This window comes from Artibeus jamaicensis, unplaced genomic scaffold (genome assembly GCF_021234435.1).
Source record: "Artibeus jamaicensis isolate MK-2021 breed Jamaican fruit bat unplaced genomic scaffold, CSHL_Jam_final contig_419, whole genome shotgun sequence".
In the NCBI taxonomy this organism is placed as follows: Eukaryota; Metazoa; Chordata; class Mammalia; order Chiroptera; family Phyllostomidae; genus Artibeus; species Artibeus jamaicensis.
Window position 1 is genome coordinate 1,777,629 of NW_026521824.1, and position 26,720 is coordinate 1,804,348.

At 46.3% G+C, this 26,720-nt stretch overlaps 2 protein-coding genes across 3 annotated transcripts in view; one reads left to right on the forward strand and one right to left on the reverse strand.

The window, feature by feature from the left end:
- The window catches only part of DRC3 (dynein regulatory complex subunit 3), a 49,365-nt gene extending 48,577 nt beyond the window's left edge, over window positions 1-788 (forward strand). Inside the window, exons 13-14 of the mRNA XM_037163254.2 lie at window positions 26-157; window positions 489-788. Of these exons, the coding sequence (XP_037019149.2) occupies window positions 26-157; window positions 489-602 (246 nt within the window). The 3' untranslated portion in view covers window positions 603-788. The remainder of the gene's footprint in view (window positions 1-25; window positions 158-488) is intronic.
- Window positions 789-1,959: 1,171 nt separating this feature from the next.
- On the reverse strand, window positions 1,960-26,650 carry ATPAF2 (ATP synthase mitochondrial F1 complex assembly factor 2). Of its 2 annotated transcripts, XM_037163220.2 has the most exons (8): window positions 26,337-26,650; window positions 19,049-19,093; window positions 18,658-18,803; window positions 17,137-17,234; window positions 14,944-15,024; window positions 4,690-4,802; window positions 4,115-4,230; window positions 1,960-2,319 (listed from the first exon to the last, which is right to left on the reverse strand). In XM_037163220.2, the coding sequence occupies exons 1-8, from the start codon at window positions 26,464-26,466 to the stop codon at window positions 2,182-2,184; spliced, it is 867 nt and encodes a 288-aa protein (XP_037019115.2). In that variant the 5' UTR covers window positions 26,467-26,650; the 3' UTR covers window positions 1,960-2,181. The 2 variants fall into 2 exon arrangements, with proteins under 2 accessions (XP_037019115.2, XP_037019116.2); XM_037163221.2 differs by lacking the exon at window positions 19,049-19,093.
- Window positions 26,651-26,720: the final 70 nt, after the last annotated feature.

Genomic DNA, 26,720 nt, shown 5'->3' on the forward strand with positions numbered 1-26,720 from the left:
GCTCATGTGACCTTTCACTCCCCAGCTTTTTGTGGACAAAGACACAGTTGTCAATGCTGTTGGGTCATCACATGACATCCACCTCCTGAAGATCGACAATCGAGAAGATGAGCTGGTGACCAGGGTCAACTCCTGGTGTACACATTTAGTGGACAAGGTGAGTAAATGTCCCTAGTCCAGCAGGCTGCACCAGCTCCTCGAGCTGTCAGCCAGGGGGAAATGGGAAATCTTCCTTAGAGAGTACATACTTTTGCAATAAGAAATGAAGAAAGAGGTAAAATTAAGAATTGTAGAATTCTACACTGAAGACTTTGTGTTACTCATTCAGACTTGAAAACCCATTGCTTCATCATTTTTCTCTTACCTCAAATCTATAGATAAATAGGGCAAAACATGAGAACTACTTTTTTTCCCCCCAAACTGGACTTGGTGAAAGATACTAACCAAGTATCTGACTCGGTGATACTGGGCTTTGGTTCACCCCTCAGATTCATAAGGATGAGATCATGCGGAACCGCAGGCGAGTGAAGGAAATCAACCAGTACGTCGACCACATACAGAACGAGCTAGACAACCTTGAATACAGTGACATCATAGATTAGGGGTGTGTCAGTGCAGAAGGCTCCTGTTGAAAACAGCACTTAACCCTGACCAGGGGAGTACCCACTTCATCGACTGCCTCAGTAGGGAGTTACTGAGGATTTCTCAACCCACACCCTCATAAAGTTGTTTCTCCACCACCCCTGGGAAAATTTTCAAAGGTACAGAAAAATAAAGGAGTTATGTTACCTCTTCTCCATTCTCTGAAGATGTCATCAGAATCTCAGTCACACATGAGCAGGAGAAAGAGGCCAAGACAAGCACTCTGCCAGTCTGCTGCAGCAACTCCCTAGGGCTGTCAGCCAGCTGCACACTCAGCAGTGGCCTCCAGCCAGCGGGGTGCAATCCCCTCTGCCATGCCCAGGGCAGGCTGCTGGGCCCTGCTCTCCTCGGGGAGGCTGCGGCTCCGTGTGTCTAAGCATGGCCGTGAGGACCCAAGGGCCCTTTGGAAGGTCAGTGCACAGGCTGGGGACCCCATATTCCCCCTGCAGCCTGAGTCTCTGTGCAGTGAAGGTGTGACAGCACCTTCTCTGAGCACAATCAAGGGGCCAGGGAACGTGCAAGGCAAGTGTGGGGAAGCACCTGGCCTGTGGCCACCCCATGAATGGGAGGGATGCCATTTTGTCACTCAGCGTTCAAGGACAGGCAGCTCAGAAAGCCTTTGCCACCTGAAACCACTCTCCCGTTTCCTTCTCCATGGGCTCTGGCACCACACCACTGTGCCTGCCCAAGTCTAGAGGACACCTGGGCTCCCTAGGCAGGACACATGCACTTGTCAGGTTGCCTTGCCCACACCTGCCAGGGCTTTGAACCCAGAAATAATATGTATTTTCTATTTCAAGAATAAGTTTTTTTCCCCTAAAATAGTAGGGACAAGTGAAAACAACTGGCTTAACCAAAAGGACTTACTTTCAGATGATCATTTGATTAGCCCTGGCTGGGTGGCTCAGTTGGTTGGAGCCTTGGTCCCATACACCAAAAGGTCATGGGTTCCATCCCCGGTCAGAGCACTTGCCTGGGCTACAGATTTGATCCCCAGTTGGGGTGTGTACTAAAGGCATCTGATCAATATTTCTCACATCGATCTCTCTCTCTCCCTTCCTCTCTCTCAAATTAATAAACATATCCTTGGCTGAGTATTTAAAAAAAAGATTAGGAAGCAGGGAAAAAAGCCCTTGGGCTGAGGGTCAAGGCCACACAAGGCATGACCTGATGACTGGCACAGTGTGAGGCTCCCAGCCTCGGGCTGCAGGTCCCAAGGGACTATGGGGGGACAGCTATGGCCCTCAGTGAGGCACTACTGTAACGAAAGCAATGAAGATGTGTGGAGGCGCAACTGAAAACAGGGATCAACACCTCTCCCAGGTAGAGAAGTATTTAATAAAATCAGGAGGAGAGAAGTCATTTGTATAACCTGTCCCTACCTCGTGCTGGCTGGGGCAGGGGCCCCAGGCTGCACTCAAGCTGACCTCTAGCCACACTGTCTCAGGCCTCTCAGGGCAGTGTCAAGTGGGCCATGCCACGGTGCCCCCGGGCTGAGGGAGTCTCCATCCTCTGGGCATGCAGCGCGCACCCCGGGCCTCAGTCCTGCAGGAGCTTGTGCCTGATCGTGGTGCTCTCGGAGCAGAGGTGGACGAAGAGGATGCCAGCGGCCGTGCGTGCCCGCAGCTCCTGGAGCTCATAGTCGTGGGCCCATTCCACATTGCCCCACTTTTGGATCTGAGGGGAGGACAAAAAATGGTGTTGAGGGAGTAACTCAGTGCCCTGCTGCCTGCCAGCCAGAGTCACATACCATCCTATGGCAGGACAGAGGGTCATAGGCTCCAATCCTGCTGAAACACACACAACACACACAGTAGGAAAAGCAGCAGGTGAGAACACACAGGTGGCGGAGCAGGCACCCGTGTCCTACGGGGTGTGGATGGTCTAGGGAGTACAGTCCAGGCCTGGCCAGTGGTTCCCACTATGGACAGGTCAGACACAAAAACCACCTGTGTGCCCCTGACCCGGCTGCACGCTGCCCTTTCACATTTCTTCCCACAAAGAGGCAGGCATGATTAGCCTATAAAATGTCATCCATCAATGAGGTGCCCCACTAGGCTGGGCTGCATGTGGCCCCCCATCAGTAGGACAAAACAATCAACTCAGGTCACTTAGTTTCTGACTCCTGGGGAGCTTCACCCTGCGAAGGCCACTCTGCTCTGTGCTCGGGGCAGGGAGGCAGGTTCTCTGCCGACTCTAAGAACTGCTCCAGAGAGAACCCAGATGCAGAGTGCGGCTGTCCAGATGTCCGTCAAGACTCCAGGCCACGCCTGCTTCTCCTCCCTGGCCGTCTGGGAACTCAACGCGCCATGCCACAGAAGCTATCAGCATTGCTTGGTGGCCTCGTCTTGACTGGGACAATTGTACTATGCCATCTGAAGAGGACTCACATACATAATCCAGGTTACTACCCATTTTGCATCAGATCAAATCTGAGGTTCAAAAGACAAAGGCCCGGTCCAGGTCCCAGAGTCAAAAGCAGGGCACAGACCTGAAACCAGGTTTTCTGGCTTCAGACCTCTCAGAACCCCTACAGCCTCTGTCCCCCAGGCCACCCTGTTCCACCGAACTGTCTCTAACATCCAGGGAAGAGCTAGCCTCTTTTGTGATCTAGAAAGTTTTTCCTTAGGCATTCTTCTGAGCAGATGACTTGACAGTCGTGGGCAATACTGTCATTATAGGAGGGTTTCATGTGCCAGGAGCCAATCTGTAACAGCAACCTTATGAGGTAGGAGAAATAACAACAAAGACTGCAAAGATGCCATAAATCTCAGATTAAAAATGCGAATGACAGTATAGCAAAGCCTTACCAATCCTGAGCCCCCAGGACCAGAATGTGCACACAAACAGCAGCTCCCTTTGGCTCCCTGCCAGTCAGAGACCCACTGTGTCAGTGTCAGGGTAGGAGGCTCTTGTCTCCCAAGAGCACAGGTGTGGCTCCCAGTCATTGTAACAGGCCTGTCTGGCAGATGTGCCAGTCCCATATGATACTGATTTGCTCATGAACCTGCACCATGGGGTGAAGGCCTTGACCTTCAAAACACTGGCTCCAGCATTTTATGGGGTGTAACCTATGCCTCGGTTTCCTCCTGTGTAAAACGGGGGTAGCTACAGCCCCCACCTGACTAGGTTGTTTAGAAGGGGAAGTGAGGTGGTAAGGGGAGACCTAACTGAGCATAATGCTGGAACACAGTGGTAGTCCTTACTGTTATTCTTTTTTATTACTATTTTTTGCAGTTTCTGTTACGTACAGAAAGTAAAACCAGGTGGGTTAGCCAAACCACACCCCCAGTTAGTCTGAATCTGGGAGGGGGTGCAGTGTATGGATGATGTATTACAGAATACGCACCTGAAACTGTAGAATTTTGTTAAACAATGTCACCCCAATAAATTCAAATTAAATTTAAATTAAAAAGGGAAAATAAGTAAATGAATGAAGCTGGGAGGGGCAGGGAAAGGGGGCCAGCCTCACCTGGTACTCCTCCTCCAGGCGGGACAGCAACACGGCCTGCTCCACCGTCAGGCGCAGGTCAATCAGGCCCAGGGTCAGCACCATAGACTTGAGCTGTGCCACTACAAACTCAATCCCTGCAGGGACACAAGCCAAATCAGGACCCAGGGACCATCCATGCTGAACAAGGGCAGTTGCTGGACCTCCTCCTTATGATACAAAGGTACAAGGTGGGGGAAACATGTCACAGAGCCTACGGCTTTTTGGCCAACTCTAGATCCCTTTTTCATCCTCCAAGAGCATCTGGGTTTCCTTGGGGGAGAGCCCTCCTTTGCTCCTGCCTGTGGTGGGCACATGGCCAGAACCTGGCCCAGCACAACATTCCACCCCCACCCAGTGACTGGTTCACAGATAGGCAAGGGACTGGGCCAAGGTCAGTGAGACTTGAACTCCTGAAGAAAAGAGACTTTCTCCTGGAAGGGTGAGCGTGCTGTCCCCTCAGACAACCAAAGTTAGCACCAGAGCCACCCCAGAGCACTCCTGTCACCCAAGCCTATCCATCCCACTCCTAGGCCCATAGGAAGTGCCAAGCATACCTTGTAAGGCCCACATGTTGTAAGATGCCAGGTGGCTGACAAGTACCTCCCGAGTCCTGTTTGGGATGCTTGGCCCCATTATGCTGGTGGAAGAGGCGATCTCTATGCCATATCTGAAAAGAAGAGGCTTTGGTGTGCTGTGTACCATAGCTTTTGCCCAGAGACAAAGCCCTACACTGCAGAGCAGGTGTGCACCCTTTTGGGGCATGTGGCCAAAAGATCAGTCTTGGGGATTCAGGGAGCAACCGCCACTGGGACCTTCTGACCTAATAATTTCTGTCATGAGCAAAGCCAGAGGATCAAGAAACTGCCCTGAATGAAGAAGGCCCAAGTTATGCAAGCAGGGTACATTAGGCTGCCTGAAATTCTATTTGCTTGGAATCTCCATCAAAATCATAGGCTACCTGCTCTTTCAACTTATTTTTTATAAGATTTTTACATTTTATTTTTAGAGAGAGCAGGAGGGAGGAAGAGAGGGTGAGAAACACCAATATGTGGTTGCACCTCTCCCATATGGGGACCTAGCCCTCAACGCAGGCATGTGCCCTGACTGGGAATTGAACCCACAACCCTGTGGTTTGCAGGCAAGCGTTCAATCCACTGAGCCACACCAGCCAAGGCTGATTTTTAAACTTTTAAAGAAAAATTTTCACATTGAAATCATACGAGATTTCTTTTAATATTGTTTTCCTTACAATATTTGTGTGTCTTACATCATGTGATCACATCTTCAAATGTTTATTAAAGCCTCTACTATGTACAAGGCATTATTTTTGGTCTGAGACATGAGCTGGCTTCAAGAATATTTTCTTTGTTTTTTAAATATTTTATTGATTATGCTATTACAGTTGTCCCATTTTTTCTCCCCTCTATTCTCCTCCACCTTGTACCCCACCCACCCACCAGCATTCCCCACCCCCTTTAGTTCATGTGTATGGGTCATACATATAAATTCTTTGACTTCTCCATTTCTTATTCTTAATCTCCTCCTATCTATTTTACACATACCATTTATGCTTCTTATTCCCTGTACCTTTTCCCCATTCTCCCCCTCCCTGCTGATAACCCTCCATGTGATCTCCATTTCTGTGATTCTGTTCCTGTTCTAGTTGTTTGCTTAGTTTTAGTTTTTGTTGTTAGGTTCGGTTGTTGACGGTTGTGTTTGTTGTCATTTTACTGTTCATATTTTTCACCTTTTCTTAGATAAGCCCCTTTAACATTTCACATAATAAGGGCTTGGTAATGATGAATTCATTTAACTTGACCTTATCTGGGAAGCATTTTATCTGCCCTTCCATTCTAAATGATAGCTTTGCTGGATAGAGTAATCTTAGATGTAGGTCCTTGCCTTTCATGACTTGGAATATTTCTTTCCAGCCCTTTCTGGCCTACAAGGTTTCTTTTGAGAAATCAGCTGATAGTCTTATGGGAACTCCTTTGTAGGTAACTGTTTTTTTCTCTTGCTGCTTTTAAGATTCTCCCCTTATCTTTAATCTTGGGTGAAGTAATTGTGATGTACATTGGTGTGTGCTTCCCTGCATCCGACTTCTTTGGGGCTCTCTGAACTTCCTGGAAGTCTACTTCCTTTGTCACATTGGGGAATTTCTCCTTCATTATTTTTTCAAATAAAATTTCAATTTCTTGTTCTTCCTCTTCTCCTTCTAGCACTCCTATGATTTGGATATTGGAACATTTAAAGTTGTCCTGGAGGTTTCTAAGCCTCTCATTTTCTAAAAAAAATTCTTGTTTCTTCATTCTGTTCTGGTTGAATGTTTATTTCTTCCTTCTGCTCCAAATTGTTGATTTGAGTCCTGATTTTCTTCCCTTCACTGTTGGTTCCTTGTATATTGTGCTTTATTTCACTTTGCATAACCTTCACTTCCTCCTTGATTTTGCATCATACACAGTAATTTCTGTGAGCATCTTGATTACCAGGGCTTTGAACTCTGCATCTGATAGGCTGGCTATTTCTTCACTGATTACTTCTACTTTTGGGGCTTTGATCTGTTCTTTCATTTGGGCCATGTTTTTTTCTCTCGAAGCTCTTAACAAGAGAATGTAACACATTCTCAGGGCAGAGCGTTAGGTATTCTCCAGAGCAGGGCAACTTACATCACTGTGGGGCTGTGCTGTGTGTGGGAGAAGGGCTCAAGAGGGTAAAACACTGCCTAGTGGGCTCTCCCCCGACTTCCAGTCACTTCCTCCACCACCCACAAGCAAATTGGGCCCTTCTGCTACTGATTCCTGGGTGGGTGGGTTTGTGTCCATCCATTCTAGGAACCTGTGTCTCTCCAACGAACTCTCCTTTGGGGCTGGGAGTTTCTCCTGCTACTGCAACCCCCACAGCCAGAGGTATTACAGCCAGAGGTTTTGAGGCTTTATTTCCCAATGCTGTAACCCTAGGCTGCATGGTCTGTCTAGCTCCTTAGTTGTTCCTCCCAGTTATCTGTACACAAATGTGGGACTGCCCAGTCCACCAGAAGCCACCTCACCCACCTATCCCTCCAGCCATTGCCTTGCCTTCCCATCCCAGCTGCCCACTTCCACCCCTCCTACCAGCCTGGATGAATGTTTCTTCTTTAACTCCTTGGTTGTCGGACTTCCATACAGTTCAATTTTCTGGCAGTTCTGGTTGTTTTTTGTTATTAAATTTGTTGTCATCCTTCTTTTGGTTGCGCAAGGAGGCAAAGTGTATTTACATACCAGAATGATGTACATATTCAAGAACAATCATAAACGCATAAAATACAGGAAAAACATATGGAGTAAGTAAATGCAGTTTTTTAAATGTTTCTATTTTTTGCTTAATTTTTTAATTTTCAAATTACAGTTGATGTACAATATTAGTTTCAGGTGACCAACCCAGTGATTACACATTCATGTAGGTTATGAAGTGATCACCCCAATAAATCTAGTACCCATCTGGTACCATACAATTACTACAATACTATTGACTATATTCCCTAAGCTGTACTTTACATCCCCACAACTATTTAGTAACTACCATTTTAATCCCTTCCCTTTTTTCACCCTGCCTTCCAATCTCCCTTTCCAATGGCAACCATCAACATTTTCTCTATAAATCTGTTTGTTTTGTTTGTTGTTGCTCTTTAAATTCCACATAAGGTGGAATCACATGGTATTTGTCTTTCTGTCTGACTTATTTCACTCAGCACCCTCTAGATCCATCCATGCTGTTGCAGATGGTAAGATTTCATTCTTTTTTATGGTTGACTTAATATTTCACTGTGTATACATACCACAGCAACTTTATCCATGTCTATTGATGGGCACTTAGGTTGCTTCCATATCTTGGCTATCCTAAATAATTCTGCAGTGAACATAGGGATACATATCTTTGGGTTTCTTTAAATAATTACCCAAAGTGGAATCACTGGGTCCTTTTATGTCTCATTATAGCCTTTGTTGTTGTTTTTTTCTTTATAAGCCAGGTGTTTTATTTTAAGTATATTTTGATTATGCTATTATACTTGTGCCAATTTTCTTCCCTTTGCCCCCCTCTGACCCGCACCCCATTTCCCTCTAGCAATCCCCCCCCTCAGTTCGTGTCCATGGATCATGCATGTGTAAGTTCTTTGGCTTCTCCATTTTCAATAATATTCTTAACCTCCCCCGACCTTAATTGTACCTACCAATTATGCTTCTTAATCCCTGTACCTTCTGCCCCATTCCCCCCTTCTCCCTTCCCACTTATAACTCTGTGTGATCTTCATTTCTGTGATTCTGTTCCTGTTCTGTTTGCTTAGTTTTTTGTTTTTTTTTAGAATCAATTGTTGATAGTTGTGTATTTTTGCCATTTTAATGTTCACAGCTTTTATCTTTTTCTAAGTCCCTTTAACATTTCATGTAATAATGGCTTGGTGATGATGAACTTCCTTAGCTTCACCTTGTCTGGGAGGTGCATTACCTGTCCTCCCATTCGAAATGATAGCTTTACTGGATAGAGTAATCTAAGTTGCAGGTCCCTGCTTTTAATTACTTTGAATACTACTTGCGAGTCTCTTCTAACTTGCAAAGTTTCTTTTGAGAAATTGGCTGACAGTCTTATAGGAACTCCTTTGTAGGTAACTCTCTTCTTTTCTCTTGCTGTGTTTAAGATTCCCTCTTTAACCTTTGGAATTTTAATTATGATGTATTTTAATTATGATGTGTCTTGGTGTGACTCTGTTTGGGTTCAACTTGTCTAGGACTCTCTGTACGTCTTGGATTTGTACGTCCTTTTCCTTTGCCAAAACAGGGAAATTTTCTTTCATTATTTTCTTTCATTATTCTTCAAATAAGGTTTCGGTTTCTTTCTCTTCTGCTTCTCCTTCTTGCATCCCTATGATTTTGGATGTTGGCACGTTTAGAGATGTCCCAGAGTCTTCTTATCCTCTAATTTTTTTGAATTCTTGCTTCTTCATTCTATTCTGGTTGACTCTTTATGTCTTCCTTATGTTTGAAATCATTGATTTGAACACTGGTTTCCTTCCCTTTGCTGTAGTTTCCCTGTAAATTTTTATTTTAGTGTAGCCTTCATTTCTTCCTTTATGTGTTTGCCATATTCAGTGAGTTCTCTGAACATCCTAATTACGTGTTTTGAACTCTGCATCTGATAGGTTAGCTATCTCTGTTTCACATAGTTTGTTTTTTTTTTTTCTGGAGTTTTGATCTGTTCTTTCATTTGGGTCATATTTCTATCTCCTCAATTTGGTAGCCTCCCTGTGTTTGTTTCAGTGCATTAGGAAGAGCTGCTTTGACTCTGTCTTGGTGCCCCTGTTACATTATAAGGGGCAGAGGCTTTTTTAGTCACCAGAGTGGGGCAATCCGCTTCATCACTTTGTAGTGCTGTATGCAGGGGAAGGGTTGGAAAGGGAATAATGCCACTCGCTCGGCTCTCACTCCATTTCCAGTTACTTCCCCCACTTCCCGTTTGCAACTGGTGCCCTTCTAGCTGCTGCTCTGATGCTGAATCCCCGAGTGGGTGGGTTTGCACACATTCTAGGACAAAAACAGGCTATCCTGAGAGACTGGCAGTTTCTTCCACCACCCAACCGCCACTGGTTTTTACAACCAGAATTTATTTGCCCAGCACTGGGACCCTGGGCTGTGCTGTCTGGCCTGGCACTAGGATTGTTCACCCCCCAGGTGTCCCTCCTAGTTTTTATCGGCTACACATAAATGTGGGGCCACCCGTCCCACTGGCCACCACAGCCAAACTACACCCTATCTACCACCGCTCCCTGGCTCTGCCCCTCTACCCATCTGGAAGAATATTTCTTCTTTAAATCCTTGGTTGTCAGACTTCCATCCAGTTCAATTTTCTGGCAGTTATGATTGTTTAGTTTTGAAGTTAGTTGTGAGCCTTCTTATGGTTGTGCAAAGAGGCGAAGTGTGTCTACCAACACCTCCATCTTGGCTGGAAGTCTCATCATAGCCTTTGTTTTAAAGTCTATTTTGTGTAAGTGTTGCTACCCCAGCTTTTTTGTTCCCATTTTCATAAAATATGGGAAATTTTATGCAGTCTCTGTGTGTCTTTTTTTATTAAACATATTGGGATGACACATTAATAGGATCACATAGATTTCTGTGTCTTTCGATCTGAAGTGAGTCTCCTGTAGACAGCATATGTCTGGATCTTGTCTTCATATTCATTCAGCAACCCTATGTCTTTTGATTGGACAATTTAACCCATTTGCATTTAAAGTAATTGTTGATAGGTAGGTATGTCATTTTATTATTCAAACTCTTGAGTTTTTCTTCTTCTTAAGGTCCCTAAACATTTCTTATAATACAGGTTTGATGGTGATGAACTCTATTAGCTTTTTCTTGTCTGTGAAGCTCTTTATCTGTTCTTAGATTCTAAATGATAGTTTTGCTGGACAGAGTAATTTTGATTGTAAGTCCTTGATCTTTTATCAGTTTAAATATTTTGTGCCAATCCCTTCTTGGCCTGCAGTTTCTGATGAGTAATCAGCTGACAGTCTTGTAAGTGATTTTCTCTTGCTGCTTTTAAAATGTTCTTTGTCTTTAACCTTTTGCATTTTATTTTTTTAAGATTTATTTATTTTTAGAAAGAAGGGAAGGAGAGAGAAAGAGAAACATCAATGTGCAGTTGCCTCTTGTGCACCTCCCACTAGGGACCTGGCCTGCAGCTCAGGCATGTGCCTTGACTGGGAATCAAACTGGCAACCCTTGGGTTCACAGGCCAGCACTCAATCCACTGATCCACACCAGCCAGGGCTAACCTTTTGCATTTAATTTAATTATGGTGTGTCTTGGTGTGAGTTTCCTTGGGTTCATCTTGTTTGGAACTCACTCTGTGCTCCTGGACTTGTGTGTCTATTTCCTTCACCTTATTCTTTTCTGTCATTATTTAAAATACATTTTCAATTCCCTACTCAATCTCTTCCCCTTCTGGCACCCCCATGATATGAATGTTGGTACATTGGATGTTGTCCCAGAAGTCCGTTACACAATTCTTTTTTTAAAAATTATTTTCATTTTCTTGTTCTAGTTGCGTATTTTCTGTTGCCTTATCTTCCAAATCACTGATTCAGTCCTCTGATTCATCTAATCTACTGTTGATTCCTTCTAGTATATTCTTCATTTCTGACTGACCCTTTTGTGTTTTCTCTATCTTTGTTGAAGTTCTCACTGAGCATTGAAGAAGTTCTATTCTTCCCATGGTTCACTGAGCATCCTTACAACCAGTGTTTTTGTTTGTTTGTTTGTTTTTTAATTTAATTAATTTATTTTTAGAGAGAGGATCGGGAGAAAGAGAGGGAGAAAAACATCAATGTGTGGTTGCCTCTTGTGTGTCCCCTACTGGGGACCAGGTATATACCCTGACTGGGAATCGAACCAGCAACCCTTTGATTCACAGGCCTGTGTTCAATCCACTGAGCTACACCAGCCAGGACACAACCAGTGTTTTGTACTTTGCATCTAGTAGATGGCTTATCTGAATTTTGTTTAGTTCTTTTCCTGGAGTTTTGTTCTGTTCTTTCATTTGGGCCATACTTCACTGTCTCCTCATTTTGGCTGCCTCCCTGTGTTTGTTTCTATGTATCAGGTAGAGCTGCTATATCCCCCAGTCTTTGTATAGTGAACTTATGTATTAGGTATCCTATGAGGCTGCCTCCCCAGGCACCTGAATGAGGTGCTCCAGGTATTCCCTCCACCCCCATGAGGGATGTGTACACCTTCCTCTTATAGTTGAGCCTTGATTTGTTGGCACATCAGTGGGAGGGAATGAACCCCAGGCTGACTGGGCAAGATTACAGCTGAAAAGCTGCTGTGCAGGAGCCCACCCCACAGAGTAAGACTCACTTCATCAAGTACCTATTGAGTCTACCCCTTGAATGTGTCACTTTTTTTTTTTAAGATTTTATTTATTTTTAGGGAGGGGAAGGGAAAGAGAAAGAGAAAAAGAGAAACATCTGTGTGGTTGTGTTTCACATGCCCCCTACCGGGGACCTGGCCCACAACCCAGGCATGTGCCCTAGACCAGGAATCAAACTGGTGACCCCTTGGTTCAGCGACCCCTTGGTTCATAGGCCTATGCTCAATCAACTGTGCCACACCAGCCAGGGCTGAATGTGTCACTTCTTGTGGAGGTGGTTGGGTAATGCTCCAGTGTGGTCTGAACCTATCCTCTGGGTGTGCTGGCTCTGGAGCCTCCTGGGAGGTGTAGTTCCAGGGACACCAGGCATGAGCTAGAAAGTGATTTGCAGATGGCTGCCACTAGTGCTGATCTTGGAGGTGCCCAGAAGCCAAGCTGCAAACCATGGCTGGCTGCCGCTAGTGCTGGGCTTGGGGCTGTTTTGCAAAAAAGTACAAGGCATACAAGGCCAGATGCTGCTGACCTCCAAAAGATTGGTGAACCTTTGGGAAATTTTAGGAAAGTCTGTAGCATGAGCCAAGACAGGCCATTTTTGGAGGAAATACCACTGGAAGTGGCTTGGGTGGGCCCAAAAGTTGGATGGGGCAGTGTCTCAAGGTATTACCAGGGCTAGGTGAACAGTGTGAGACAAGTTTATGGACACACAGATATGGTACCTACCTATGCCTGCAGGGGGAGGGCTCAGCAAAGGAACAATGGCTTCTGCCAGCACTTCTGCCTGGGAGAAAGCTGCTCCTCCAGCCCTCACCATGAAGTCATAACATTTAGTTCTTCCCATATACCTCTGGTGCCTTTCTGAGCTGCCAACCCAGTGCAGGAGCTCCAAGTGAGGAAGTCCATGTGTGGGCTCTTAAATGGAACACCTGGGATCTCAGCAGCCCTCCTTCTCAGTCACCCACAATCTTTGCTGGTTTTTACAGCCAAAAGTTATGGGGACTTCCCTTCCTGGCTCTGAAACCCTGGGCTGGGGAGCCTGGTGTGGGTCAGGACTCCTCACTCCTCAGGGGGACTCTGACAGCCAAAATATCCCTCCTAATTTTTAAACTAACACACATGGGTATGGGACCTGCCAGTTCTGCAGCTCCACCCCTTACCAGTCTCGATGTGGCTTCTCTGTATATCATTAGTGTTGGGACTTCTGCTCAGCTAGATTTCATGTGGTTTTCAATGATGGTTGTTCTTTAGTTGTAATTCTGACGTGGTCATGGAAAGATGAGAGTACCATGTTTACCTACTCTGCCATCTTGACCAGAAGCCATGATTTTCTTTCATATGTCACTGCTTTTTCCCATTGGTTTATAAATATTCTTGCCGAAATTTCTAATAGTACAAATAGAACATAGAAAAGAGACTAGTTTTTCTGTAAATTATTAACAACAATAAATCTAAATTGCTGCCCTGGCTGGGTAGGTCAGTTGCTTAGAGCGTTGTCCTCATACACCATGTTTGTGGGTTTGATCCCCTTCAGGACACATACAGGAATCAACCAGTGATGCACGAACAGGTGGAACAACAAGTCAATGTCCCTCTCTCTGTGTCTCTCCTTTCCTTCCCCTCTCTCTCTAAAATCAATAAATGAATTTAAAAAATTTTTAAGTTTATTTTTAGAGAAAGGGTAAGTGAGGGAGAAAGAGAGGGAGAAAAACCTCAATGGTGAGAGATACAAAGATGGGTTCCCTCTCCCACACCCCCAGTAGGGGCCCTGGCCCCCAACCCAGACATGTGCTCCAACTGGGAATCAATCCAGTGACTCTGGTTTGCAGACTGGTACTCAATCCACTCAGCCACACCAACCCAGACTAAAAAAGGATTTTTTTAAAGAAATCTCAACTGCCACAAAAAGTTGATGATGTCGTATCATAGCAAAGATCTCCAGGCACCAAAATATTGTTACATTTCATTAGACCCCAAATTCATTTCATTGAATCCATTGTATAGTTCTTACACATTACCATAGTTGTTACATTTTAGTTGATCCTTTAATACACTGGCTATGCCTGTTGCTATAAATCCCAAAGATCTCTGGTACATTATGAGTACTCAGGAAATGTGTACAAATGGGAGAGATGGATTGAAAGACATTACTGTTGTGAAAAGTACTATGCCAAAAACTACTCCATGTAAGCTTACAAAAATACTGTGGGGTCGAGATAGTACTAGCCTTTCCAAAGTAGTAGCCTTGAGGTAGTAGCCTTTCCAAAGTCCCCTTGGAATGAAATGAAACTGAATTTTGGCACCACATCAATAGTCTATTCAGCTTGCACAAGAATCTTCCTATTAAGAAAGAATATTGGGTATTATCAATTCCTGGCCACCTTATATCCACAGGATAAATCTTACCTATAATTTTGTAGGATGCTGTCCAGACGTTTTCCTGTGTGAGTACATTTTATGATTTATCTTAACAGTGGAGTAACTGGGACAATGGTAAAGGTGATGCTTGCCAGAATGAAAGCATTTACCATTTAACTAGCAGGATGCTAGCCACCACTTCATTCACGCCTCACAATGCCCTGACAGGTCAGGGTTAAAAGCCCCACTCACAGATAAAGAAGCCAACCCTCAGAGAGATCTAGTCACTAGTTCCAGGCCACATAGCCCTTCACAGCAGAGCTGGGGCTTCCTACCTATGATCAGCACAATGCCCACTAATAGCAGGTGCTTGCTGCGTGACAGCTGAGACAAATCTGTGGACCATGTTTTCCAAAGGGGAACCATTCCCAAACACCTGGGGAGTGCCCAAAGGGTGCTCTAGACTCGGAAGGTTTACCAGCTCAGGGCTTTGCTGGTCCAGCATGGCCCCCAGACTCTTAACAGTCTGCCCAGTGCCATGGGGTTGCACATCTTACCTCTTCTCGGCCCATGCTATGATTGGGTCCCACTCGTTCTTTTGAAGTTCCACTAACGTCTCTGGCTCTTCCACCCTGTAGCTAATTCATTGTAAAAATCACCTTCATTAATAAAAAAGTACAATTCCTTCATTCAGTGACAGACAACAGAAAAACACATAAGGCAACAGCAAACAGAACTTCACCACTGCCCCGACCCCACATATTCTTCCCCCTAAAACAGTGTTCTCACAGTGAGGCCTTAGGGCCAGCCACAGAGCACCACCTGGGACCTTGTGTAAGCACAAATTCTCAGGCCCCAGCTCACACCTACAAAAAAGCAGAACCTCTGGGAGTGGGCCCAGAAATCTCTGCTTTCACAAGCCCTCTGGGGGATTCCAATGTGAGCTTGAGTTTGAGAGCCCCGTCCTGATCTCTTCAGTGTCTAACAGGTCCAGGCTTACAGCACTGCGTTAGCACCATTCCAAACACTAAGGCTGTGTCTACTTCAGCCTAGGATGCAGAATGCAAATGCTATATAGGAGCTCAGTCACCACACCCCTACCTACCTATACCCCTTCTAAGAGAGCATGTTCCCAGCCACAGACGAGGTTGCCTCTTGGCTACGGATATAGCTGCTGCCACAGAGGGCTGACACCAGCCGAGGCTAGGCTATACTACTTGTTCTGGCTAACAGAGTCAGATGAAGAGAGCTTCACTGCAAGGCCTCATGAGACAGGAACCCAAGTGGGCACTGTGGAAAGCCAGTACGGTGTGCGCACAGGAAAGAGGACAGACCATAAAGGCATGGGAAACCTGGGCTGCTGAGCAGTGGGTGAGTGGGCAGACTCTCCCCCAGGTCAGAGGGAAGAGCTCTGGGACCCAGTCTTCCAGCTCCCATACCTGCTGGCCAACCGTCCTTCATTTCCCACCAGGGCCCCTGTATTGTTTTCAAGAAAACCCTTTTATCTGAGCTACACCGCAGAGGTTTCCGATCCCTGCAATCAAATGGTCCCTAGCACATATGAAGTGGACTTTCTGATGAGCAACTCAAAAGTGGCCCTGCTGGCTGCCGATCCAGGAGCACCCTTCCCTCCTCGGCCCCCACTGCCAACCCATGTGCCATCCGTGACAGAGTCAGATTCAGGGCTCTCAGGCCACAGACATGGGGCTTTTTCAACTCTCCTTCAATATCACCATTCATTAGCTAAAGGACATGGAAAAGGGAACTCCTTCCACCTGAATGCCTGAAGCTGGGACATCAGGTCTTTTCCTGCCTTACCCAGGGCTCGCTCTAGTCCTTCAGCCTGCCGGCACACAGACTGGACCACACATCAGCTCTCCTGGGTCTCCAGTGTGCCAGCTGAAGATGTCAGGACTTCTTAGTCTACACATTCCTGGGAGTCATTATTGATAATAAATCTCTTTGTGGGTGTGTATTTTTTTAAGGCCTCCAGATCGAGGCTGAATTATGCTATAAAATTCACTGGCTTTAAATCTCTAGCTTGCAGATAGTAGCCTATGGACTGTTTGGCCTATAAAATTGGGTGAGCCAATTCCTACAATAAATATATAAGTGCAAAAGAAGTAAAAAATAAAGAACACAGCCCTGGCTGGTGTAGCTCAGTAGATTGAGCACGGACCTGTGAACCAAAGGATTGCAGTTCAATTCCCAGTCAGGGCACATGCCTGGGTTGCAGGCCAGGTCCCAGCAGGGGACGTACGAGAGGCAACCACACATTGATATTTCTTTCCCTCTCTCCTTCCCTTATCCTCTAAAGAAATAAAACCTTAAAGCAATAAAATAGAATAACACAGACACCAAGGGAAAATTTAGGAATGGAGGCAGCCAGCTCCTAAACACTGGCATCTGACCATCTCTGTGCCCGGGCCGACAAGCAGGGATAAGGATGCCTACAGGAGGGTGTGCTGGGAGGGGGGGTCCAGGGTCCGAGACCCTGCTGGGGTTGGCAACTGCCGCCCTTGGCCCTGGAGCCTGCAAGAGCTGCATATACATCGTTGCAGCCAAAGGAGGTCTCCTCTCTGGGGATCTGCAGGGCAGCTAAATGTTGATATCAACTGGACTGATTTCCCTGCCCTGTGAGAAAGTGGAAGAAGGCCTGCCTCCTCTCCTACTGATAGCCAGGCATACGAGACAGATCAGCCCGAGGGACTCACTGGGTCCAAAGGAAATGCTCATTAAGTGTCAATTACCAGATCGTGTCAGTGTCCAGGAACTTCACAGCTGCCTGGATCAGCTGGTCCTTGTTTCGCTGGGTTGGGTTGTCTAAAGACGTGTTGCACAATGTGGTCTGCATGAAAAGGCAGAAAGTCCCATCACCACCCCCTGGGTCTAGACAAAAAGCACTGCCTTCCCAAGCTCATTGTTTCCAGCCCACAGCTACAGGGAGAACCAGCCAGCAAGAGCCACCAGGCAGCAGTGCCAAGCCAAAGCCTTTGACTTGTGGTACCTGCACAACCTGAGCTGCAGCCCATCAGCTGTGAGCTCATGACAACCAGGTCCCACGCCCACAGTGCACTGTGCTGTCCCTGAGACTTATGTGCTTCCCCAGGTCTCATCCCCTTACTACCAAGCTCGGCTATATTTAATCCTCACAACCACTCTTTGGGTGAGTACTATTATCCCCATTTCAGAGATATGGAAACTGAGTCCCACAGAGATAAAATTCAGTAAATAGGACATATAAGCATTACTGGAATTCGGATCTGACTGAAAGCTTACCAGCTGGCTCTCTTAACATCTCTAAAAGCAGGGAACAAATCAGCCAAGATGGAAGTGGGACTGTTTTCCAGATTTGCCCAGTCAGTAGCAGGCTGCTTAGGTGCTTGAACAATTAGTTTGTGTCCTGTCACCCTAATGTTATCAGACAGTCCCAGTGCAGGCCAGCACCGCAGCAGGCTGGAAAGACATGGAAGCCTGCCTGGGTGTGTGTGTCAGGGCCAAGTGCAGTGGTGGCCAGGACAGCACCAGCCCCAGGGTTGACTGAACGCTCTCTCTGTGTGCACCACGACCACACCCAGGCCTTTCTGGGTCAGCTCATCCCACCCTGAACACCTCCACGAGTGGGCACTATCATCCCCACCACTCACAGATGGGAACCTGGGGCTGAGAAGTGACAGTAACTCACCCAAGGTCACGGTTTGGAAGCTGCAGAACCTGTACCCAGAGAACCCAGCCATCTCCTTCCTCAGGCTGCTCTAGTGCCTCAGTGAGTCACCCTGTGTGGAGGGAGGCCAGCTTCATGGTAGGGGGTCCTCAGCCACCTGCCCCTTGGGTTCTGAACCAATACCAGGTGCCAATTAAACTTCATATCCTAGGAACTGGTTATGTGCTAGTAAGAGCCGTGGCCCTGACCTTCTGTGCTGAACAAGGCAGCACAGACATAGCACAGATATAATACAGACGCTATAAACTGTGGTGCTGATGAAGCAAAGGGGCAGCTGCCATGACAGAACATAAGACAACTGGGCAGTGAGGGAGGGTAAAGTCTGCCCTGAGACCAGAGGAGGAGCCAGCCATCCCTCACAGCACTCTGAGCAAGGGACCTGCAGGTGACCAGGCACAGGGGTGAATGTTTGGCATACTCAAGGAGTCAAATGTAGCTGGAGCCCATCCCCGAGGACTTTGTTGCATTAGGGTAGGAGTCTCAATTCTTGCCAGGCACCCTAGAAAGCCCACAGCAGGCACCGAGGCACAGGATGGGAATTTGTTACCAGGTGCATGGTGTAGAACTTGATGGTGTCCTGCTGGCAGTCCCATTCCGTGGCCACTGCGATGGCCAGGGCCTTGCTGGGGACCGTAAAGAGCTTGGCCTGGGGAGTTTTCAGCTTCCTGTGGTCCAAGTTTATCTCAAAGCCACCTTGAAAGATCAAATGAAAACCTCTCAGAGATCATTAAGTGGAATCAAGTGACCATTCCTGCATTTGGCTACTTGATCTGGTGCCAACAAAGGCAACCCTGAGCCCCTCCACACAGAGCTTTCAGAAACATATCCAACAAAAGTGCGAAGGGCAAGCTCACCACTGAACTGGCTAAAGATAAAAAATGTTTCTATCCATTCATAGAAAAAAAAAAAAAGAGGCAGTCAAAATTTCAGATACTTACCTTCACCCTGTGTGATGCTGACATTCTGATAAAACTTCTTCCTTTCTGTGAGAAAGATTTTTCAAAGAGGCAGTTTACAATAATGTTGAGACAGAAGACCAGATAATGCTGACAGATTGACTTGATTTTCATATCGCTATTCAAAGTCTGCCCTACTCTATGCAGCATAATCAATGGCTTCTGACTAAAGCTGGAGGGGTAGGCATTCACTCTCCAGGGATGAGGGAGGAGCAGGACAACTGATTAAGCTCCCACCAGCCCAGGGACAGTCTGATCACACAGCATCAAGAACCTGCAGACTGTGTGACCCGACAGACTTTTCCAGCATCTTCTGCTTTGACTTCTAAGCATACCCCTACCCCAGTGCTGCCCTGAACCAGCGCATGTGCCGGAAACTAAAGATGGTGTCTGACTTTGATAAAGCCAGAGACCCATTTCAGACAAGAGACCATTGCCTCTACGAAGGCACGAGCAGAGAGCCAGTGTGAACACTCACATGCATGTGCATGTGTGTGGTGTGCAGGCAGTGACTAGAGATCCCAGGAGCAACTCCCATCCTCCATACTAATTAATTAACCTAATTAACTAGCTTGCCTGTGTGTTTAACAGAAACTCCAAACATTTCCTTTAGGAAGGGAAAAATCTGTCCTGCATTTCTTTCTGAAAATAACTTGAATAAAATGTGAAAATATAAATATATTTCCCCTCTTTCACCTGGGGGAATTAAAAACCAAGAGCACTGAATAAGGAAGTATACAGATTCCTCCGATTAATAACAAATATGTCACATTTTGGAAACTATAAACCATAACTCAGTCCTTACCACCCGAGACAAACAAAAACCTTCATTCCTTCACTCACTCAGTTATTCGTTTGTTCCTTCACATATTGACCAGGTACGTAAAGCCTCCAGAGTCTCACTAAAGCTACTTATTGGAAATAATGATGCAGCATGTGAAGGACAAGGAGATTTCATCAGTTTTTAATGCTTTTTAACTTCTTTTAATTTTTTTAAACCAAGCTTCTGTTAAAAGTCTTACTAATTTCAATAAACTGAAAATCAGAACGTGGTTTACGTGCAGGTGGGAAGGGAGTCATGGAAAGCGTGCCCGGCCTTTCTCCGAACACTGTCCGTGAGGTTTTCATCACTCTCACTCGCTGTCACTAACGTTTACATGGGGAAATCACATCCCCGTGGCTTGTATTTACTCAACTAAGACCCAAACTGTTTTCCCAAAAAGTTGGCACAAGTGTTTTTTCACAAAAAATACTTATGCCAACTACGTGCCAGGTACTGTTCTAGGAACTTGGAATAAAACAGTAAATAAAACAGACAAAAATCTGTCTTCATAGAGTTTAAATTTTTTAAAAAGTGATCAGATCTGAGAACTGAGATGATGCTACATTATTCTGACACAATTTACCACCTTCCTCTGAAATCGTAATATTGATGCTATCACACCTGACACCAAAGTAGGAGGGTTACACTGCCTGCTGCTTTTAAATTACCTGCTTTACAGGCCCTCAAGGGCACACTAAGACACAGGTGTGATGAGGTCCAGGATGGTGGCCAAAGCCAGACCAGGCAAGAAGTGGGAAGAGCTCTGGAAGCTCTGACTCATCGCAGGGGCGGGGGTGGGGGTCCTCCCCTCAGCAGGAAGTGTCAGTGGAGAGAGTTCCAGCACACAGCCCTACAGAGCCCTGGGAAATGGGTCCAAGACACTGGGCCAAGGAACAGCCTCTGACAGCACAGGCCAAGCCACCCAAAGATGTGAGGACCACGAGGCCCCACAAGGGAAGCCTTTTCTTTCCTACTTTGCTGGTCAGGCCTTGGTTCTCATCCTGGCCAGCCCCACTTCTCTGTTAGGAAGAAGAAAAATCTGGAAGGGAATGGGATGGAGGACAGGAGGAGGGCAGGCTTCAGCCTTGGGAGTTCTGGCACAGACTTTGGTGAGTCCTAATGCCGTTCCAGGGAGAATGATGTCCTGGCAATAGGACTCAAAGCTCCTGCTTGTGTGAGGAGTGCTGAATTGGAAAGCACTGTCCATTAGGCCCCCTTCCTGAGAGGCTGCTCCAATCCACATGGAGAAACAGGCCGTGTCCTGTGTCACTGCCCCTCCCCTGTTCTCCTGGCCCAGGCTTTAGGGACCAGTGAGTGATCTTTCCACCAGCTTCGATCACTGGTGGCCTCTGATGTGGAAAGACTACAACTCCCACTGTGCACCAAGGCCAGAGTGCTTTCTCACAGCAGTTTAACCACCATTATCTTTTTAAACAGTGCCATCTGGTGGGCCTTTAACCTTAAAGCTAAAATCCTCTCTCTCAGGGTACCCCTTCATCCATAATGGGAGGAGTGGGCTCTGAAAAACTTGTTTCTGGTATGATAATTCTTCAGGCCAACTATGAAAAGAACCCTTCCAACTCAATGATAAAAAGACAAATAACCCAATTAAAAGTGGTCATAGGATCTGAATAGACATTTCACCAAAGACAATGTGCAAGTGTCCAATAAGCACATAAAAACACCCTCAATATCATTCATCATCAGGGAAATGCAAATTGCATGGCTAGTGTGGCTTGGTTGTTTGGAGCATCATCCTGTAAGCCAGAAGGTCCCAGGTTCAATTCTCAGTCAGGGCATATGCCTAGGTTGCAAGTTTGGTCCCAGGTGAGGCAATTTTTAGGAGGCAACCAATCAATGTTTCTCTCTCTGTCTTTCTCTCCCCCTTCCCCTCTCTCTGGAATCAATAAAATTTTTTTAAAGGGAAATGCAAATCAAAACCAGGAGATACCACTACACATTCACTAGGATGGCTAAAATCAAAACGACAATAACAAGTGCTGAGGATATGGAGAAATTTGGATTTTCATACCCTGCTGGTAGAAATGTAAAATGGTGCAACCACTTGGAAAGCAGTGTGGCAGTTCCTCAAAAAGTTAAACAGTTACCATTTGACCCAGAAATTCCACATGTAGATATATGAGAAATGAAAACATGTGTGCACATAAAAACTTGCATACGAATGTTTATAGCAACATTACACAGAATAGTGAAAAGATGGAAACAACCCAAATGTTCATCAACAAAAGAATGGATAAATAAGATGGAATATTATTCAGCAATGAAAAAAGAACATTGGTACATGCCACAACTTAGATAAACCTTGAAAACAATCTAAGTGAGCCCTGACTGGTATAGCTCAGTGGACTGAGTAACCGGCCGGGGAACCAACAGGTCACCGGTTCAATTCCCAGTTAGGGCACATGCCTGGGTTGCAGGCCAGGTCCCCAGTTGGGGGTGCAAAAGAGGCAACCACACACTTATGTTTCTCTCTCTCCTAAAAAGAAGTCTAAGTGAAAAAAAGCCAGTCAAAAAAGACCACATTCCATTTATATAAAATGTTCAAAATTGGGAAATCTATACAGATGGAAAGTAGCTGTTGCCTAGAGCTGACAGGGCCAATGGAGAGGTGAGAGCTGAAGGTCACAGGGTTTCTTTTCAGGATAATAAAAATGTTCTAGAATTGACTGTGGCAATGGCTGCATAACTCTGTGAATATACTGAAGACCACTGAATTGTGTAGTTTAAATAAGTGAAGAATAAGTGAATTATACCTCAATAAACCAGTCATAAAATTCTTAGACCAAATGTATCTACCATAGCATGAGCGGGCTAAATAACTAAACACACTTTTCCCAAAGAGGAGAGGTCGGCTTTTTTTTTTTTTCTGTAAGGAGCCAAACACAGTAAATATTTTAGGCTTTGAACCTATTCGGTGTCTGCTGCAACTAGTCAACTCTGCCACTGCAGTGAAAGCAGCCCTGGACAATACATATGTAAATGGGTGTGGCCCTGCGCCAATAAAACTCTGCTTACAAAAATAGGTGGCAGGCTGGACACCTTATCTACAGATTGCCCCTCAACCTACCACCTGCCTCAGGGCAGGTGATACCTCTGAGGTGGTAGACTCTGAGAAGCTTAATGACTTGTCCAGGTGACAGGCAATGGAGTAGACAAGAAGGGGCTGGAAAGAAGTATTCCAAGTCATGAAAGGCAAGGACCTACATCCAAGACTTATCTAAGAAAAAGAAGATAAAAAACATGAACAGTAAAAAAAACAGCAAACTCACAGTTATTAACAACCACACCTAAAACAAAAGCAAACTAAGCAAACAACTATAACAGGAACAGAACCACAGAAATAGAGATTACATGGAGGGTTAGCAACAGGGGAGTGGGAGGAGGAGAGGGGAGGGAAAGGTACAAAGAATAAGTAGCATAGAAGGTAGGTAGAAGATAGACAGGGGGAGGGTAAGACTAGTACGGGAAATGTAGAAGCTAAAGAACTTATGACACTGGATATGAACTAAAGGGGGGGAATGTGGGTGGGAGGGGGTGTGCAGGGTGGGACAACTGTAATAGCATAATCAATAAAATATACTTAAAAAAAAAAGAGTTCGAACCTTGACTCCACTAGGTGTTTGCACTCAGCCAGATATGCTTCCTCTCCTGAACACCTTCCCCTCCCAGCAGCTGGTGCAGAGCGGGACTGCCACACCACCTCACACAAGTCTCCTTGCTGCAACTTCTCTAACACCCCAGTGACCCTTTCCTAACTCCCTTCTGTCATTCTGACAAACCTCAATGACATGGCCATTCCTAGGGACCAAGCTCAATCTGCCTGCTAAATAAAGTCTCCATAAAGGCCCCACTTAGATTTAATCTTTACCACTCCAGGGACTCTCAGAATCTCAGAACTGGTGAAGTCTCAGTAGATTGCTCACAGGCCTGATTCATGTACCCCCTTTCCACTGTGTTTTATTCTTTCATTTATTCATATTTTCTTTCATGGATGACTACCTACCATGTGCCAAGTCCAAGAGCCTAAACTAGTCAGTGGCAGTAGAAAGGAAAAGGAGATGGCACATGGAATGCCACTACAATGGGAAGTGGCATCCACTAACCTAAACTAACCCTGAGCGTTTGCCAACTTAAGTGAACTCCCTGGGATGCTGCATAGGAAAAAAAAACTATCATTTTCCTTTACATCAGGGGGGTCAAACTCATTTTCACCAGGGGCCACATCAGCCTTGCAGCTTTTAAAGAGCCTAATGTAATTTTAGGACTGTATAAATGTAACTACTCCTTAACTAGGGGCAAGGAGCTTGGCGCTGCTGCTGGGTAGAAACACGGAGCTGGGCTGGATGGAACAAGGTGGAGGGCCAGATTCAGCCAGCCGGCCTTGTGTTAGCCACCTGGGCTTTACGTACTCACAAATGAGTCAAGGTTTTCCCCACCAATCAACTGCCACACCAGCTGGGAGTCTTACAGTTCAGTTAAGGTCTGAGTTAGCATCAGATCCCAGGTTAAGGGCTCAATCCCACAAGACTGACCACCTCATCTATCCCCTCTGACCCCTTCAGACTCCAGTGGAAAGTCCAGGTTGTTACCTGTGCTTCTAACCAACCCAACTGGCCTCTGAATCAGAGGTTCCGATGATGACTCCTCATGTTTGATTCATTTGCCACAGCAGCTCAAAAAACTCAGGAAAACAATTCACTTACTACACACTTATTACAAAAGGGCAACTGCACAAGTCAATGTAGTTAAGGGAGAGGAGCTTCCACACTCTTTCTGGACATGCTGCTCTCCTGGCATCTCTGTAGGCTCACCAACCTGCAAGCTCTCTGAGCCTCTGAGAACCCATGATTCAGGGATTTTAGGAAAGCTTCATTTATGTAGGCAATTAATGATCAAGTCAATCTCCAGCCCCTCTCCCTTCCCTAGAGGTCTGGGCATAGGGCTGGAAGTTCAACCCCCTAATCACACAGTTGGTTCCCATGGTAACCAGTCCCCATCCTTAGGGGTTTTCTAAAAGTCACCTCCCTGACATAAACTCAGGTGTGGCTGAAAGACACCCCTTTCATCTTTCTCACTGTGGAGCTACCTGAGGACGAAAGACCATATATTTTAACAAAAGATTCTCCCACAGCTCTTATGGCTTTTGGGAGCTGTGTGCCAAGAAGAGGACAAAGACTAAATATATACTTCTTATTATAAATCAAAATGATCACAGAAGCCCTTCCTTCTTCCTCTTCACCCAGGCCCTGACAGGTGAGACCTCAGCTTCCAGCTGCATCCAACATTTGTATACAATTGTGGAATTTAACAGAAGGACACTCAGAGGCAACCTAGTCCTTCAACTCACACAGGAAAATGAGGCCCAAGATCACACAGTACCTCAGAGGTTCCGCCCGCCTCAGGACCTGTATCCCTGGCATCGTGCCCAACTGCCTGTAGAGTTCTAGATTTTTTTAAAGCAGGTAGTATCACAGCAAGATCCCTCATACCCCACTGTCACCTCTAGGTGTGTTCTAGCTGCCCAGCAGGCTTCTTCCTCCTCTACACCGTACTCCTACTCATCTATCAGCTCTCTGTCTAAACGTCCTTTCAAAAGCCCAAGACCCTTTTAGACACTCTCAAGATGGGAGTAGTTGTGTAGTCCTTGTGTTTTCACAACTTCTATGTACTTCCCTTAAGCTACTGTTTAACCGGGATATGATAACCTGCACTTGACAATAAACACCATCCAGGTAGGGAGCGCGATCAACCCGTCTGGAAGGTCACCAGGCCTCCTGCCCTCAGCACAGAGAAACAAATCGAATGTAAGGAGAGTGTTACTGCTTTTCAGTCTTTTAACTGACCTCTCCCCAGAAGCAATGAATGAGCCGCTACCTTCTCCTAGGTCTCATCAGAGTCAGAAGTGGAAGAAGGAGGCAGGAAGCATCAAACAAGTCGTTAGCAGAGGTGGCAGTGGTTGTGGTAGTGCAGTAGGAGGGCCAAGATGGAAGATCTGGGTTCTAGACCCCTGCTGGGCGGGCTTCTTAGACACAGAAAGGAGGCAGACAAGCTGACCTTTGCTCTCCACTAACCTCTGAGTCTGCTCTGTGACCTTAGAGTAGTCCAGATACAGACCCGAATTTCCCTGTCTAGAAACAAGGGTGACTTCTGCTTTCCTTACTAAGGAGAAGAAAGCCATAAACTTTGAGAAAGCCTTACATGCCCAATGTCAGTTACTGTCTCCTGCCTTGGAGAGATGTGTGAGATGTGGGAGGTGTGTGCCCTCCGGTGGTCCTAGCCCTAGTCTGGGGGTCTCTTTCCCAATCTGAAATGGGACCCGATTGGGCTGTGTAACCTGATGAGCCTGAATCCTGCCTCGGGCCTCTCAGCCCACCTTAGCCCGGCTCAGCCCCTGGCCAAAAGGGGACGTGGCTTGTTTATCCTCACCTGCCGGTGGAGCGTAGGCCCGGGATAGGGATGGGATGTTCGCTCCCGTCCTTGCGGTGGCCATGGGACTACCTGAGGGTCGGCTCAGGAGCCGGCGCCACCCGTCCCGCAGGCAGAGGCATCTCCACATCGCGTCCGAGGGCCTGGGAGGACAACCGGTGCGAACCTTAGAGCAGGAAACACCAAGCTAAGGGATCCCTAACCGCAAGCTCAGATTGTACGGAAACCTCTCACGGTCTCCCCAAAGCCTTCAGACTCCTCTGGACGCCGCCATCTTCCAAACGTTGCAAACGGCGCACGGTCACGGCGGCGCGCCTCTTGCACACACCCCCCAGTCAATCAGCATCACAAACGCCCCTTGCCCCGCCCCTTTAAGCCGCGCTT